At 44.9% G+C, this 18017-nt stretch overlaps 2 protein-coding genes across 5 annotated transcripts; one reads left to right on the top strand and one right to left on the bottom strand.

The window, feature by feature from the left end:
- Positions 1-953: 953 nt before the first annotated feature.
- On the top strand, positions 954-13938 carry LOC136550561 (cysteine-tryptophan domain-containing zinc finger protein 7-like). 4 transcript variants are annotated; one of them, XM_066542171.1, is made up of 13 exons: positions 954-1558; positions 2766-2838; positions 2923-3056; positions 3150-3509; positions 3616-4952; positions 5825-6225; positions 6341-7210; positions 7292-8007; positions 8115-8269; positions 10187-10344; positions 11301-11461; positions 12005-12690; positions 13380-13938. In XM_066542171.1, the coding sequence occupies exons 1-12, from the start codon at positions 1385-1387 to the stop codon at positions 12191-12193; spliced, it is 4728 nt and encodes a 1575-aa protein (XP_066398268.1). In that variant the 5' UTR covers positions 954-1384; the 3' UTR covers positions 12194-12690; positions 13380-13938. The 4 variants fall into 4 exon arrangements, with proteins under 4 accessions (XP_066398268.1, XP_066398264.1, XP_066398265.1 ...); XM_066542167.1 differs by having other exon boundaries at positions 956-1558; positions 6341-8007; XM_066542168.1 differs by lacking the exon at positions 13380-13938 and adding an exon at positions 12774-13373 and having other exon boundaries at positions 956-1558; positions 6341-8007.
- Positions 13939-13953: 15 nt separating this feature from the next.
- On the bottom strand, positions 13954-16646 carry LOC136550562 (pentatricopeptide repeat-containing protein At4g32430, mitochondrial-like). The gene has a single exon (XM_066542172.1). The coding sequence runs from the start codon at positions 16383-16385 to the stop codon at positions 14142-14144; it is 2244 nt and encodes a 747-aa protein (XP_066398269.1). The 5' UTR covers positions 16386-16646; the 3' UTR covers positions 13954-14141.
- Positions 16647-18017: the final 1371 nt, after the last annotated feature.

The raw sequence follows: 18017 nt of genomic DNA on the forward strand, positions 1-18017 counted from the left end.
TGCAATTAGTTATTTTTATAGTCTATATTTAATACTCCATGCATGTGTCCAAATATACGATGTGATAGGGACTAAACTTTAGGGGAGAAACTAAACAAGGCCTTATTTATCCTAGAGAATCATAGAAAAATATTTTAGCCAAAAATCAGTTTTCTGATGCTGGAGAAGCTCCGCCAAATACTAGGTCTTACTACCTCTATCCTGAAAAGAATGCAACTATAGGTTGCGTGTCATGAAAAGTGGTTCACCTTTGACTAAGTTTTTCAGTGAATAATATTTATAGTTATGCCTTTGAATTAATTTATTATGAAAATATATTTCATAATTAATCTCAAAGTGGTTCACCTTTAACCAAGGTTTTCGCACTAGGGTTTTCTTCATTTTCTTCGTAGTCTCAACCTCCGATATCCATAATCGCTAAGGTGTCATATCCGTCAACGTTGAGTCTATTGATATAGCCGTGCGTGTGCCTTTAGCTATCTGTGTAGGTTTAACCTGTACACATGATGTGTATGAGGTGAGTTTAGATACTACAGCTACAGCTAGTAGAAGGGAAAAAAAAAAGAGAAGCTACAAAGGAGGCCGTTGCAACGCTTAACCGCACTCCAAGTCTACTTAAGCAAGAAACACGTGCACCAAAATCCTCTCCTCCGGTCAGGCGTCAGCCCAGCCGTCACGCCGTCACCCGCAAGCAAGAGACCCAAGAGCCGAACGGACATTCCAATTATTCGCTGCTTCGCTCTCCTCAAGACCAAAGCGAAAAGCCGCGGGGAAAAGGGAAAAAAAGAGCCGCGGGCCGCGCAGCAGCCCAAAAAAGAAAAACCAGCGTCCGGCAAGGCTGGCCACCGCCGCCTGTCCCCTCCCAGTCCAGGACACCCAGCTAGCCAGGTCTACCAAAACAGAAACGGGCAGGGGACGCGAACGCGAGAGGGGCTGAGAAGACTACCGAGTACCCGAGGGAGGCAGCCGCAAAAAGGCTCGCCAGCTCCCGCAAGACCAATTAAAAATTAAAATTTATTCTCGCGTGCGACGAAACCTCGAGACGCCGAGGCAGACAAGGGAAGGGGGTCAGGACAGAGAAAGAGGAGAGAGACCGAGGGCTAGCCTGGGAGGGAAGGAGGGAGGGAGCCCGCCTCCGAATCTCGCGATCCCCAATCCGGAGGCCTCGATTCGCCGATCCGGGCGCGGCAGGGGGAGAGATCCCGCCGATCGGGGAGCTCGTGCTGCTGCGATTCGAGCTCGCTCCCTGCTCTGCTCGTGCGGGGCGGCCGCCCTTCCTGCTGAGGTCGCCCGCCTCCGCGCCGGGCCGCCGGGAGCTGCTGTGTGCTGCCTGGTGGTAGAGGGTAGGTGGTTAGGCGAGGCGAGGCGGGGTGGACCCGGGTGGATGCTGTCCGTGAGGCGGCGGCAGGAGGATGCGGGCGTCCGCGTAGCGGCAGCAGCGCAGGCGCAGCAGCCCCGTGACGGACTCCGCATGGACGACGACGCCGAGCTCGAGGAGGGGGAGGCCTGCGGGGACGACACCGCCTTCGTCGACCCCGACGTCGCGCTCTCTTACATTGTGAGTCGCTCTCGCCGCGCCTCGCCCCACCTCCAGCAATGTCGCGGCTCTGTCCCTGCTTCCGGGCACGCTGCACTGATTCTAGGTCATTTGCCCGCATCGTCCGGTCGGGTAGACGCGCGTCCGATTTAGTGCTGTCGCTTGTTTCGTAGCTCCGATTATTATAGAAAGCGAATTAAGTGGTCTGTTTCGGTTTCTCCCTTGCTTCATGCGACCGGAGGAATGGTACTTTACCACCACAAGCAATTGCTTAGCTGGATCACTTAGGAACCTGCTCGATCTGTTGTTTTGGCTGATAGGAATGGGGTACTACTGGAAGGAAGCAGGCAATTGCGTTGCTGGGTCATTTACTCTTTTCTTTCCTCACTTGGTTACTTGCCTGGAGGTTAGGATGCTAAATTAGTCAAGTAAGTACTATGGGTGACGCTGGTATAATGGAAATGGAAATGGAAAGAAAAGCTGCTCTCTTGGTTTGTCCCGGCGCTTGTTAGGTACCCACTAGTGATTTGGCTGCTCTCTCTGTGAGATTACACTTAAGGTTTTTATTTTTGGAATGCGCCAGTTTTGAGTGTGGTATGGTGGGGATCAGTCTTATCTATCCTCCTGCTGTTTCTACTCCCTTCAACTACAATACCAAAGTCATACAGCTAGTATTACTGTCCTACTTGGATAAGTTTCTGCAAGTCGTGACAGTGGGATCGTGTGCTTCCTTGAGAGTTTTTTTTTTTTTTTTTTTTTTTTTTTTTTTTTTTTTTTTTTTTTGCAGCGGTAGATCCTGTAACGCCTTTCGGTCTATGATGCTCCCATGCGTTACTGAGACCTGTCCTTGTTTTGAGCTCAAGTCAATCTTTATACACTTGTAACTCTAAACTTCTAACACGAAGTACATGCTGTATATGAAACTCTGTTTGTCCAGAAGAAAGGTTAAGAGAAAGAAGATACATGAATGTTGTATACTTGACCAAATTTTGGTAACGGTAGCATACTTTTTAGTCTATTTGAAAAATGACATTTTCAGGTTAATTGGAGGGAGTAGCTGTAATTCTAGCCTTGTCTTATGCAGTTCACCGTCTTTAGGGTGACTCCAGCTTGAAAGGAAGTCACAAGCAAGACAGCAATTTTGGTTTTAAGATTATATACTGTATACCGTACCACCAGTCAATTTTGCTGTAACATTTCTTTGTATCCTATGGTTTGCATGTTTCAGGACGAAAAACTTCAAGATGTACTTGGCCATTTTCAGAAAGACTTCGAAGGAGGCGTGTCTGCAGAGAATCTAGGTGGGGATATGTGAACAGTCACTGTATCAGCTTGATTTGGGTTCATTATAGATAAACATTAAGCAGAACTTTAATCTTTGACAGGGTCAAAATTTGGTGGATATGGTTCATTTTTACCTACATACCAGCGCTCTCCTCTTCCTCAAACTAGAAGTCCACCTAAGGCAGCAAATGTTACCTCAAAATCTCCCTTTCACCAGTCTAGTGAGGTGCCTAAGGTTCTGTTGGCTGTGATTATCTACTGTCGTAGAACAGTGTTATCATGAACATGCTCTCGTCTGGCATTGATGATGTAATGATTTGTAATGTAGGGCATGTCTCAAAAGCCTCCGCCTGTGGCTGTTTCATCTACCCCCCAAAGTAACGGTCCTATGGCGCCTTTTTCTGGTGATTCAATTAAAAAGGAAATACGCCCAACCACAAAGGCGGAAAGGGGTTCCGTCTCCCATGATTCGTACGGACCATCGAAATCCAGTGACCAAAATAGACTTAAAGTCCGGATAAAAGTTGGCTCTGATAATGTTTTGGCAAGAAATAATGCGGCTATCTACAGTGGTCTGGGCCTTGATATTTCTTCACCTTCATCCATCGAGGATAGCCCCGATGGCTGTGGGAGCCTGTCCCCTGAAGTTAACAATGTGCCACATGAATCTCCACAAACCATTCTTCAGGTAAATTTTTCTGGTACAGCACAACTACACAAGGTCTTTATACTTCTATTCCATTGTCCATAGTAAAAGGGGGTTGATGACAAGTTTCATTTCAATGATCGAACAGATCATGACATGCTTTTCAGTTCCTGGAGGCTTCCTGTTATCCCCTCTACCAGCCAATATATTGCAATTGACAAAAAAGGTTGTGGCTTCGTCAAAGAAGTGGGAATCAAATGTGGACATAGAAAATGTACAAGAACCATATGAAGGCCATGTGGCTAAAAAGGTGAAACCTGATGGTAAGAAAAAGAAGCTGATAGATGCAAAGAATTCAAAGAACAAAAATGATATTAGCGCAGTTATGAGAAAGGAGATTGATATAGAAACAGTAGCTGGTCAAAAGATCATATCTGAAGCTCTCAACATATCATTGCTATCTGATCCCAGAGCTATGGATGCAAAAGGTGAGAATCGACTTGAAGAGGAGCCAGCAGAAAACAACTTCGGCGGAACTAGAGATGCTCGATTGAAAGAGCGGTCCACCAAGACTGACTCCATGACTATCAAAGTGGAACCTGTCAAAGCAGAGGCGATGGAATGCTTAGAGAACAGTAGTTTTGGCAGTTCAGAAATGGATTTTTCAGCAGCGAAAGGGGAACCAAAACCCAAGACAGAAAAGGGAGAGACAACTTTAGAAGAGAGGAATACAACTAATGACAAAGACCTAATATCAGATAGGAAGCAAGAAAAGAAAATAAAACCTGAGAGTAAATGTGATGCCTTTAACTTTGAAGGTAGCAATGTTATAAACGAAAGAGCTCCAGCTGTTTCCCGGAGCATGGGAAAAGTTTCTGGTAAAGAAACTTTACCTTATGACACAAATGGGGAAAATAACTCCAAGAGTGAGGTCAAAAAAATGCAGAGAGAACAAAAGACCAACGTTTCTACGTCTTCTGATTTCATGGAGGATGAGAAACACATTCATTGTTCTGCTGCAGTTAAGGAGAGGAAAAGTGACATGCAGTCCAAATCTAGCCATACTGGAAAGAAACCCAAAGCAAAATCACATAGAGGTGTTAGGGACAACTTGCCCGGAGGATCTTATGGAAGCAAGGAACAGGACACATTGGAGAATGAAAGTGCCTTTGGAGATACTCGACCAAAGGAAAATCCATGGAAATATGACAGCGAGAGGGATTCTGATGCACCTGGGATCTCGAGGAGGGAGATTTCTTCTAGTGTAAAGCATGACAAGCACTTGCCTTCTGAGGAGCAGAAGATGCATATACCTCCACCTGCCACTGTATCAACTGCAAATGCAGCTCCTACACATGCAGCCCCAGTTGTAATAGAGGAACATTGGGTGAGCTGTGACATATGCGATAAATGGCGTCTCCTACCTTATGAAATGAATCCTTTAAATCTTCCTAAGAAGTGGAAATGTAGCATGCTACATTGGCTGTAAGTTTCAGTCCATTCATACTTTCCAGTTTCCACATTGTGGATGTTTTATAATTTTTAGATATTTTCTGCTCAATCTTCTTTTTGTGCTTTTTTTGAGGGAAATCTTCTTTTTGTGCTTGTTTCTGTATGCTGTTCCTTGTTTCCTTTGTCTAACGTCAGTGTATGAACTAGGTAACAATGTAACTAGTGCCATCTTACCTGTCGGGTGTTGGTTGGTTTGATCCGTTTAAACCACTACAGTTTGCATACGAATTTTCAGAACACAGAAGACCCATTCTGATAAAACATATGTTTGGAATTTTGGTAGATCTTACTGCATGAATCTTTGTGCTCGATTACATCGTCCTATCAAAGTACTTATCCAGTGACCCCCATTGCTATGTTCAATTTGACATCTTATCAGTTGTGCCGAACTTCATGAATTCTGATAATTATAAGCCTAGATATTTATTTTCATTTTTTTAATTTTGATATTTTATAGAGGTACTGATACCTTAAGTTTAAAGAGTTGACTACATGGGACTAAAGGCCAAAACAATCTTCACTTTCTTGTGTGTCTGGAGAGTATTTTATGCGCACATGCCATGCTTATCCCCTATAAAAATATTTGAACTGCTCTACACCTTTCATATCATTAAAATCCTGGGTTGCCGCCTATATTTGAGTCCCTTCCGACTCAAATTTGGGTGTCTTTTTTCTCAAATGTTTTTTCATCAGGGCCTAGATAATTGGGAAACTCTTAACTGCTACTCTTAAAGTTAGAAAGGTGGTATGTTGGGATGTAAGAGCAACAAAATATTTCTCTATGTTCATGTGTGATGGACACTGATGATTCCTTGCTGAAATTAGATTACTTGAATCTTTTACAGACCTGGGATGAATAGGTGTGAGATTAGTGAAGAGGAGACTACGAATGCTCTGAATGCACTTTATGTCCCTGCCCCTGCAAATGGTATTCCTGCAGTTGGTCATCCTCATGTTGCTTCATCAGGACTAGTAACATCCAGCACTCCCAATATGAATGGACATATTGAGCAGAATAGAAAAAGAAAAAATGTTCTAAGTGATGGAAATTTTGTGGCTGAGGGTTCTCACCAATCACAGGGTTCAGGTCATCCAATGAGCAACCAACATGCTCCCAGTAAAAGTAAAACTTATACTGATGGTATCCAGTATCCGATTGAGAGAGATTCTGTAAGCAAATCGGTTGACCCAACAATTGAAAAGAAAAGGTCCAAGAGCAAGCATCACAGTAGCTATTCTGATGGAGGTTCTATACTCTTTCTTCCTTATTATTTCAGTTTACCTAACCTACTATATTTCTTACCTCATTTTATACATGTATCTATGTTTCTTTGCTGACATATTTTCTTGACCAAACTTAGGAGATCTTGTTGACAGATCTAAGAAGCATTCTAAAGTAAAAAGCAAGAGAGACTTGGATCGTGATGAATACAAAGCTTCTAAGAAAATTAGGAAAGAAGAGCGACGCCATTGTGATAGAGATCGGAACCTTGGATCTGATTTAGCTAGTGGAGATGTTCCTGATGAGGCCAAGACTTTGCCTGTGAAGTCAGCAACCTCAAAGGGTTCAGGTGAAAGGAGTGATCTTTCTTCATCAAAGCAAAAAAGTATCTCACGGCATAACCGTTTGGAAAATTCCAAGAGAGCAAGGCAAGATGATGTAGTTGTTCCTGAAGACGAGAGCAAGGAATATTTTCACCAGTCAGATGTACAAAGATCAGATTTGTCTAGTAAGAAGAGGATAGTGAAGGAATGGGAGGAGAGTCAGTACAATCCAGTAGCTCATGTAAGCAAAGGAACTATCAAGGAAACCTATAGGGATCAGAACTTAAAGGAAGCAAAGTTGAAGTCATTGAATTCTGAAGAACTGTTTTCTATGACGAGCTCCAAACCACCAAAAGCTCAACATGCTGATCAGGTTTTGTCTCATGATGGGGGGCGTATGAACAGCGAGTTAGTTGAGGATAACACACTCTTTAGTGGCAAAAGAGGTCTGCCTGAACAAGAAAAGAGCCTTTCTGATCAGGCTTTGGACTTGGGTGAACCTGCTAGTGATGTTGCCTATATTCAGACTTCAGCTGTAACTTCAAGTTCTTCAAAGGCTTCAGTCTCACAAAAAAAGAAGCAGACCACTCAAGCTATGAAGACTTCGCCAATTGAGCCTCTTTCTTCATCATCACAGAGAAACTCCAACATTGACAAGGTCTCTGTCTCTCATAGTAGAATTTCAGGTAAGGATGGATCTCTGAATGCTAACTCAACCACTGTGCCGACCATGGCAAAACAACTAAATACTGAAGTTGGTGTAGCAGGCAATGATCAACGGTCTAGTGAACCTGTTTCGGTTGGTTCTTCCCGAAGAAAATCTGATAGAGATAATGGACAGGTTCAGTTAACTCAAGGTCATGCCTCTGATGGTATTCATCTTGAAAGGGGTTTGAATGAGGACCTGCAGCCTGAATCTGGGAGAAAGGATTCCAATGTAAAGAGCTCCCATATTCCTAAAGGTTCTCACCATTTGCATTCTGGTGAAAAAAATAACTATAGTACAGATGGCTCTCCTATGCAATCAGGAAAGCATCCTGTTGATCCAAAGACATCAGTCTTGGATAAAGGTGATTCAAGTATGCATGAAAATAACAAAAGCACAAATTCTCTTCAGGATAGAAATGGATCAACTCATTGCCCACCAGATGGAAATCCTCTGCTCGGTTTACGATCTGGAAAAGAGAAATCATATCTCAAGAGCAACAAGCAAGATTCACAGAAGCCTAAACCCCAGATGGTCTGCTCACCTCAGAAAGAAAGCAAATTAGATTCCCATTCCACTCCATTAAAACCTAATGGGTCAAAATTGACTCCACAATCAAGACAATACAATGCTGAAAATGGAGGGCGACATGGCACTGCGAAACATGCAATTCCTAGTCCTGCTGATACTTCTAGTCCAGCTACGAAGGACAATACTTCAACTGCATATGCTCTCAAAGAAGCCCGGGATTTAAAGCATAAGGCGAATCGTTTGAAGGTGGTTCTCTTTTGCTTTGCTCTTACAATTTGATGCCATGCCTGTACGACTACTTCGCTCTTATATTAGCTTTTATCTTATAAGGTTCTCACCAATTTTCTCTGCAGGGAGAAGGAAAAGAGCTTGAAAGTACAAGACTCTACTTTGAGGCTGCCTTAAAATTTTTGCATGTTGCATCACTTTTGGAACCTCCTAGCTTTGATGGTTTCAAACAAGGGGATGCAGCCCAGAGCATGTATTCAGATACTGCAAAACTTTGCAAGTAAGCTACTCTAATATATATGATGTGTGTACCAGGCAATTCCATTTGCATAAGGAAACATGACCATAATAATATTAGAATCATGACTTCTCTTGTGACCTCATGTACATTTAAATGCTTGTTTAGAATTAGCAGCATGACTTGATGACATTAAAATATCAATACATTTGACTTTTTGATCTGTAATTCCATTCTGGGCTACGCTTGTATTTTCCTTCAAGTACATTGCTTCAAGAACCAGGTTGCACTGTGAATAAATGATTGGGAGTGTACCTCCCCAGGTTATAAATTGCATTGTTGGGCCTTGAATTGAAGTGCTTCTGCATAGCCTGACTTGTATGGGTAGTACCACTTGATTAACTGAATGTGTTCAAAGTAAAGTTGATTAACCCGATAACATTCACTGTGTAATTTACATGATGGTTACAAGTAGATGTGTAAAATGATGCCTTACTGGCAATTGTTGTTCAATTGGACCTAGGCCAAATTGGTACAATCATCATTGCTTGCCCCTAAAAAGTTTTAGATGATACAACAACAACAACAACAACAACAACAACAAAGCCTTTAAGTCCCAAACAAGTTGGGGTAGGCTAGAGTTGAAACCCAGCAGAAGCAATCAAGGTTCAGGCATGTGAATAGTTGTTTTCCAAGCACTCCTATTTAAGGCTAAGCATTTGAGTATATTCCATCCTTTCAAGTCTCCTTTTATTGCCTCTACCCAAGTCAACTTCGGTCTTCCTCTACCTCTCTTCACGTTACTATCCTGGCTTAGGATTTCATTACGCACCGGTGCCTCTGGAGGTCTCCGTTGGACATGTCCAAACCATCTCAACCGGTGTTGAACAAGCTTTTCTTCAATTGGTGCTATCCCTAATCTATCACGTATCTCATCATTCCGAACTCGATCCCTTCTTGTATGACCGCAAATCCAACGCAACATACGCATTTCCGCGACACTTATCTGTTGAACATGTCGTTTTTTCGTAGACCATCATTCTGCACCATACAACATAGCAGGTCTAATCGCCGTCCTATAAAACTTGCCTTTTAGCTTCTGTGGTACCCTTTTGTCACATAGGACACCAGATGCTTGACGTCACTTCATCCACCCTGCTTTGATTCTATGGCTAACATCTTCATCAATATCCACGTCTCTCTATAGTATTGATCCTAAATATCGAAAGGTATCGTTCCTAGGCACTACTTGACCTTTCAAACTAATAACTTCCTCCTCCCGAGTAGTAGTGCCGAAGTCACATCTTATATACTCAGTTTTAGTTCTACTGAGTCTAAAACCTTTGGACTCCAAAGTCTCCCACCATAACTCCAGTTTTTGATTCACTCCTGTCCGGCTTTCATCAACTAGCACTACATCGTCCGCGAAAAGTATACACCAAGGGATGTCCCCCTGTATGTCCCTTGTGACCTCATCCATCACGAAGGCAAACAGATAAGGGCTCAAAGCTGACCCGTGATGTAGTCCTATCCTAATCGGGAAGTCATCCGTGTCTCCATCACTTGTTCAAACACTAGTCACAACATTGTTGTACATGTCCTTAATGAGCCCGACGTACTTCGTTGGGACTTTATGTTTGTCCAAAGCCCATCACATAACATTCCTTGTATTTTATCATAAGCCTTCTCCAAGTCAATAAAAGCCATGCGTAGGTCTTTCTTCTTTTCCCTATACCGCTCCATAACTTGTCTTATTAAGAAAATGGCTTCCATGGTTGACCTTCTGGGCATGAAACCAAATTGGTTCATAGAGACCCGTGTTATTGCTCTCAAGCGATGCTCGATAACTCTCTCCCATAGCTTCATAGTATGGCTCATCAAAATTATAATCTATACTTTTGGTTTTGTTTAACATTGCTCAAATTTGGTCGCAATATTAAGTGTCCATTTGATTTCCAGCTTTGTTGGTCATGCATATGAAAAATGCAAGAAGATGGCTGCTGCTGCTTTAGCATACAAGTGTGTTGAAGTTGCTTATCTGAAGGCTGCATACTACAAACACCCAACTGCAAGCAAGGATAGACAAGTGTTACAGGCAGTTGTACAGACTGCACCAGGTACATGATGTCTAAATGAGAAAATTTTAGATCCCATTGTGTGAATCCTTCAAATGTTCTTCGTATACTTAGATGATTTTCTAGTAAGGTGGTTCAAACCCATTATATTAGTCATACATTAAAAAAAATCAGATTGTCATCAGTTTATTTAGGTCAGCTCATATTAATGGAATTGGGGATATAATATGCGATTGTTGTAGGTAGGCAAGGACCAGATCTTTTTTAATATTTGATTTTTCATCCTGCATCGAAACTGGAATGCAGAGTCTTTGCCAGAAGGTGCTAGATGCATTGTCTGAGTTGGCATGATATCCTCAAAACACATGTAGTACTAGTATAGTAGATCACGTTTCTGGTTATTTTGCTCTGCGTATTTTTTGAAAGCCCTTCTATTAACTCTGTGTATCTATTCAGCTATTATGATCACAGTTCAGTTCAAAATCATTTGAGTTTCTATAGATGAAGTGATAGACAAAGCTGAGCTTAATGTGGCGTTTTCTACTCATATGATGTCCAATGTTTGCATCCATTGCTCACAACCCTGTTACATGCACAAGTGAAAACGATGGTTTCCTAGCAGTCGTGAGTTTTCCTAGTGATGTGTATGTCTTGCACGTAGTAGAAATCCTCTTTTCACCTCAGTAGTCTAGTCTTGATTGAAAAACAGTCAAAATGCTTAGAAAATATATTCTGTAGGTTATAGCTTCCTTTTCCTGCTAGGTTGCATCCACAAGTGAAAAAAGGTGATAGTTTCCTCTCTGTCACGAGTATTCCTAGTGAAGTGTATGTCTTGGACGTAACTGAAATATTTTTTCTCCTTGTTAACCAAGTCCCTATTGAAAAGGTTCATGTTGCCATTTCATTGTTATTTCTTATCTGTTATAAAAATTTTCTGGTTGACACTGTATGGATCTTCCTTTCTCTCTCGTTCTTACTCTTGATCATATTTTTTGTAGGTGAATCACCATCATCTTCAGCCTCAGACATTGATAATTTAAATAACAATGGATTATCCAAGGGCTCTTCAAGCAAGGATGCTAATTCGCCACAAGTGGCTGGAAATCATTTGTTGCTGGCCTCTCGAAATCAACCACACTTGATGCGGTTACTAGCTTATGTAAGTTGTTAGATATCTTGATAGGCAGTCCAAACAATGTACCTGCTTACAACATGCCTTAGTTTTCATGATTTCGAAGATAGTTCATAATCTGTGGACTATGCAATAAGATAAAATGTTTTGTTGGTATCATATGCCTACTCAGCTACTCTTTGGATTTGTGTTCTGAGTCTTATCAATGGTCTGAGACTATGTGGTGCCACTGCTATTTCACTGCTTGGGGTCCTTAATTTAGTGCTGCATATTACTACCATGTTCATTGGATAAAATGAATCATCATCTGATTCTTGTACTTGCATGACAATTGTGTTATTTTGGATTTTCGTTTTGCTGTAGTTAGATCACTCACTGACATCCTATGCAGTTTTATAGCTAACTAAAATTGATAATTTTTGAAGTTAGAATTGGCATTGAATCTTTGTTTTCTCAGTGTCCCAGGATGTAGAACCAGACTAATACCTCATACGTTAATGTTATGCCACTTTTCAATCGTTAAGGTTCATAAATTCTATATGGGATCTAATGTTTCTTTGGTTTTCATAGACAAATGATGTCAATAGTGCCTTTGAGGCTACTCGGAAGTCACAAATGGCAATTGCTTCTGCTGCTGGCAAACATGAAAATGGAGATGATGGTCTTTCTTCAGTAAAAACAGTACTGGATTTTAACTTCCGAAGTGTGAATGATCTACTAAGGCTTGTGCGGATTTCAATGGAGGCTATCAGCTGCTGACGTGTTCAGAATCTGAGAAAATGCCATCCAATGAAAGTTCCTGTTGGATGTTTAATCCAGTTAACTTTGTTCTTGATGAAGTAGCATGAAGCTGAATAGTTCAACAGTGCAAATGCATAGGTCTTCTCGTTTGAGCTTGCTGGTCAATTTGTACAGAGACTGATCATGGAATTCTTCTTCCTTTTTTACTTTGATGATGACACCCAGTTAGTATACATAGTTGCATACCCACTTGGATGATTTAGTTAATGAGGGACACAAGTGAAGATGAGCTTCACGCTGCTCAACGCTTGTAATAGTTCAGAGGAAGAAGGATGCTCTTGCGCCTGCGGTTGATGATTCATTGTTATCTGGAAAGTAGCTTGCTACTGAGCATTATCTTCCTACATGATGTAAATTGTGAATCTCCATCAAGGCTGGCTTATGGTTGAAGAGTCAGTATCATAGTTTCCTTTGAGCAGTACAAGATGATGTGTCGCCACTTGACAATTTTGATGGTAATTCTTAGTTAAGGACAAATGAATTCTGTGCCCTTTTTTAAGTGCTACTCCTTGATGCTGCTATCTTTATTTTTGAACAGGGAGAGGACAGCTAAGCCAATTAATTGTGCTAACAAAGAAATCGGCTAGTAGTTTTTTTTTTCTTTCTTTTCAACCTTGCCATGATGCCATGTCTTCTGGATAAAGTTCATGCAGGCATCTTTACAAATATAATATTGCTATCGTTAATGGGATTGTACATATCTATATTTGCTCTTTACTTGAAGTATTGTGAAATGAAATTGAGTTCTAGTTTACTGAATAGATCTGCTGCTATGGTGCAAAGTGAAAAAAGTGACCAGTAAGAGCATTTGCTGATACTACTAACTCATTATGGACTTAGGGTCTTGTCCAACCTTGAATTATACCATTTGATATGTGTTTCCTTTTGCTGAAATCAGAGCTAACAATTTCTCCATTCTGTATGGCTTGCTTTCATTTGTTGTAACTTGTTTTCTTTAGAATTAAACTTCAATGCTGCATGCACAATCAGCTGCTTTTATTCTCATCAATGGGGTACTTGTAACTTTTACTTAATATCTTGCGTTTAATTTTTTTTGCAGTTGTTAGCTTTAATTTATAGAAAGAACTAATGTTCAGTTATAGAAGTGTAGAACTTCTACTGATGCAGTGAATTTCTTTTGCAGGTTTCAAATAAGAAATCACTTGGACTATCAGACTTGTATGGATGTTGTACAAAGATTTCTAATGTACATTAGTCTAACCTTTTTTTTTCATGATCATCGATACGCCGACTGTCACCAGCGCATGTAAATGTATATACACACACATTAAAGGTGGGGGCATTTGTTACCACGTGCTGGTCTCTATGTATGACGCCTTTGGTTCTGCCAAGCTTTTTAGTCTTTCTCTATTCTTCAAATTTTGTGACATTTAGTTGTTTATTAAGATAGATAGCGTGGTTCTGCCAAGCTTTTTAGTCTTTCTCTATTCTTCAAATTTTGTGACATTTAGTTGTTTATTAAGATAGATAGCGTCTAGTACTGGGAATTTGTTGCAGAATGCAAAATAAATCCGTGCTGTACAACTTGTAGCATAACTTGAGTTTCAGGTGTCGTTGAGTAAAGTTATGCTAACTGCTCGCCGAATTTGCACTGTAATCCTCTTAATGTTGGCCTAATGTTGGGTCTGCGGATGCTGATCGAGGCCAGAACATAATTCTGATGCAAAATTCGAGCTGGTCTTTTACCAAGTCGCAACTGGATGAAATTCACATAGCTGTTTGAATGGAATTTTTACTTCCCATTTCGCTTTGCAATGATACATATGATGGCTTTTCTGAACATTATCTATTTTTAAAAAATAATGCACACATCTCGTCGATGGCCAAACATCTGTGCTTACCTGCCAGATGCTGTACTTTCCAGACTCTAAATTGATTCGAGACATCAAACGGGGCATTCCATCTCGACCTGTAGACAGTTCTTCAAAAACTTCATCTCCCAGCCTAGCCCCTCGGCCACTCGGTATATCTCTTCCGTCCGCGGGTGCGTCGTGTCGTCCGACGAGAACTTGTGCAGGTGCAGGTAATTGCCAGCGCCGCCGGCGTCCACCCAGCTGAACCCGACCTCTTTCTTGACGCCCCTCTCCCGCATCTGCCCCCGCACCCTCGCCACCGCACCCCAGTCACCCTTCTCGGCGTAGATGTTGGACAGCAGCACGTACGCGCCGGATTCCGTGGGCTCCGTCTTCGTCAGGACGCCGGCGACCCTCTCGCCGACGTCTGTGTTGCCGTGAATCCTGCAGGCGCCCAGCAGGCTCTGCAGCGCCGAGACACTCGGCCCAGAAGGCATCTGCAGCATGAGCCCCTCAGCCTCCTCCAGCCTCCCCGCCCGGCCTAGCATGTCGACGACGCACGCGTAGTGCTCTGGCCACAGCTCGGCGCCGTGCTTGGCGGCCATCGAGTCAAAGATCTCACGACCCAAGCTGACAAACCCGCTGTACCGGCAGGCGGTGAGGACAGAGAGCAGAACCACGCCATCAGGAGCGACACCAGAGCCTACCATGTCGTTGAAGAGGCTCACGACGGCGTCGTAGTTCCCGTGCTTTGAGTTGGCCGAGATGATGGCCGTCCAGGCAATGAGGCTCCGGTGGACGGTCTCGCCGAACGCCTTCCAGGACTCCTCCAAGCTGCCTCGCTTTGCGTACATGTCGATGAGAGCACCTGAGACGTACTCACTGGCGCCAAGCCCCAGCTTCAGCGTCTGGCAGTGGTACATCTGGCCGTAGGCCATGGACACCGTCTCGACCGCAGTCACCACGCTGAGGATGCTTGCGAACGTCGTCTCGTTGGGCTTCATGATCTTCACCATTGCCAAGAAGGCCTCAAGCGCGTCCTGGCACATCTCGTTCTGGGCATAGCCGGAGATCAGAGCGTTCCAAGCGATGATCTCCGGGTGAGGCATAAGACTGAAGACCACCCTGGCATCATCCATGCGCCGCAGCTTGGCATACATGGTGATGAGGCTGTTCGCCGCCGCTGCCTTATCAGACAGGCCGGTCTTGAGGCACACCGCGTGGATCATCTGCCCTTCCCTCGCCGGGCAGTCTCCTGGCATCGCCGAGAGCATGGCCACAAAGGTGACCTCGTTCGGCGCCACCCCATCTCGCCTCATGCAATTGAACAGCGAGACGGCGTCCTCCCCATCCATGGACATCACCGTGGTCCATGAGATGACGTCGCGCTCGCCCATGAACTCGAAGAGGCTCCGGGCGCCGCCGTGGGTGCCGCACTTGTAGTACATCGCGACGAGCACGTTGGCGATGGAGACGTGACCCTCGACGCCCAGCTTCACCGCGAAGCCGTGGATTTGCCGGCCGAGCTCGAGCTTTCCCTCGCCGCCACACGCCGGGATCACGCTGCAGACCGATATCCGGTCGGGCCGCACGCCTCCGTGCTTGAGCATCCGAAGGAACACCCGGATGACCTCCGCTGGACACTCGCCGTCCTGCGCGAGCCCGCAGACCAGCGCGTTCCAGGAGACGAGGTCCCGCGCCGGCATCTCCTCAAACACCTTACGGGCCGCGTCCAGCGACCCACCCCGGGAGTAGGCCGTGACGAGCGCATTGCCGACGAACACGTCGGCGGCGATCCCCGCGCGCGACGCCAGCGCGTGCAGCTGCCGCACGAGGCTGGCTTCCCCGCGGCCGGCGGCGAGCGAGAGCGTGACGGTGAACGTGACGGCGTCGGGCCGCACGTCCCCGGCCCGGAGCATCCGCGCGGCGAACGCGAGCGCATCGTCGGGATCCGGGGTCGCGGAGAGGATGGTGTTGTAGGAGCTCGCGTCCCGGCTCCGCGCGGCGGTGAACACCCTGGCGGCCGCGGGAAAGGAGTTACCCTTGGCGTAGCGCGCGGCGAGAGAGTTGGTGACGGGCGCGAAGGCGGCGAGGCCGGAGGCGACCGCGAGGGCGTGGAGCGCGGGCAGGGCGTCCAGGTCGAAGCGCGCGACCGCCGCGGAGAAGGCGGTGGGGGAGACGGGGAGGCCCGGCTGCAGGCGGCCGCGGAGGGCGGCGAGGGGCGTGGCGGCGCTTGCGCGCGGTGGGTGGGCAGTTTCGGCGAACGGGTGGTGGGCGGCCGCGGTGTTGGCCGTCGCGCGCGCGGGGCAAGTCAGAGGCAGCCGCCGCAGTGGCATCTAGAGACGAGGCGCCCTATCGCTGGCTGGACAGTGGACTCCAACTCCACCACCAACTCCCCCAACTCAAACGAAACGGAGGGGCAGCTCTCTAATAATTCCACGGCCCACGGGCCGCTTTCTCCTCCCGCCGGCCGTTCCGTCTCTTGGCGACCTTGCCCATGGCGTGTGGGCTGCTTCACCCTGTCCCTGCAGGGGCCGCCACGGCCGCCGCCTTGTGGCCGTGCTTCCTTCCCCCGGCTCCTCGTCGGAGCTTCCCAAAGGAGGTACTGACCTCTATTCCTAGTACACTATTTACCTGTTTCGTGGAGTGGGCAATTCGTAGAACAGGTTGTAGGTGGTGACTGATAGGAGCTCGGTGCGATTTTGATTCGGTTCTACTCAGAGCGGGTGGCGTGGTCTACGGAATTTGAATTGTGCCATCACCTTGTTGGTCTTCTGAAAGTTTGAGCCGTAATTTCTGGCAAACTGTGGCTCAAATGATTTGGTTAATATGCTGTTACTTAATGCAGTGCATAAGTGAAATTTTGTTTTCGTTGGACTGAACTCATGGATTCCCATCGTCCAAAAAGGATGATGGATTCCACAAAGCATTTCTCCATCTTGCGAACGAATTGCTGGTATTGTAGGATCCATTGGTTAGAACTTTGGAAGTTTGGAACACCTAAAATCACTCAAATGCCAATTGCAGCTTGTGACTAGTTGTATTCTAGTTGTCCCTATTTGCCAATTGCAAATTCACAATGATAAATTATGTCCTAGTTCCACACAATCCTTTGTTGGTGTTCCTCGTATTGTGTTCCCTTGTACTGCTCTGCATATAGTGCCCCTTATCAGTAATAGAACCGAACAATCCTTTTGGTTTGTTTGTGTTACTCTCATTGTGTTTCCTTGTACTGTTCTGCGAATGGTGCCCAAAGCTCCTTATCAGCATCTCTTGGAATATATAACCAAAAGTGTCCTTTCGTTTCTGTGTTCATCGCATCATGTTTCCTTGTACTATTGTGCATATGTCACTCGCAGCATGTTATCAGCATCTCCTGTAATAGAACACTGAATCATTTTCCTGTTATTTTCAAAACCATTTTCTGTGTTACCAGGAGCAGCTATATCAGTTCCAACGTTGGAATCTATCTTTGAGCAGTAAGGAGTTTATTCCCCAGTCATCACAACTTAGACAACATCAGGGTCAGTGTTGTTGTTCTAATTCAACCTTGGAGCTCACGTCATCCAACTCTTAAAAAGAACTTGTGCTTGCAGCTGCCATGTCACAGAGGTCAAGGAGCCTTGTTGGTCGCTCAAGTTCAGGCTCATCTGCAGGAGTCGCTGCGGTGAGCAGACCCGCAGACGCTTCAACTGCTCAGAGTGCTCTGCCCATGACGCATTGCATGGATTCGGTCCCAGGTGCGCCTGTTGTTATTTCTGGCTACTGGACTGGCCCCGATGTGGATGATGGCTGTGGTAGTATTGAGGCCATGCTCGAAAGGATCATATGATGGTTGCGCTTGCGGTTAACTAGGGCAATTGTTTCTGGAATCTGAAGATAACCTGTATTGACGCATCATCTGGACCATATATATGATGGCTATATTTTGCTTCTTTCAGAGCTGTTTTTCCCCCTGGGGTTATAAG

The sequence above is a fragment of the Miscanthus floridulus genome, chromosome 4, assembly GCF_019320115.1.
Source record: "Miscanthus floridulus cultivar M001 chromosome 4, ASM1932011v1, whole genome shotgun sequence".
NCBI lineage: Eukaryota > Viridiplantae > Streptophyta > Magnoliopsida > Poales > Poaceae > Miscanthus > Miscanthus floridulus.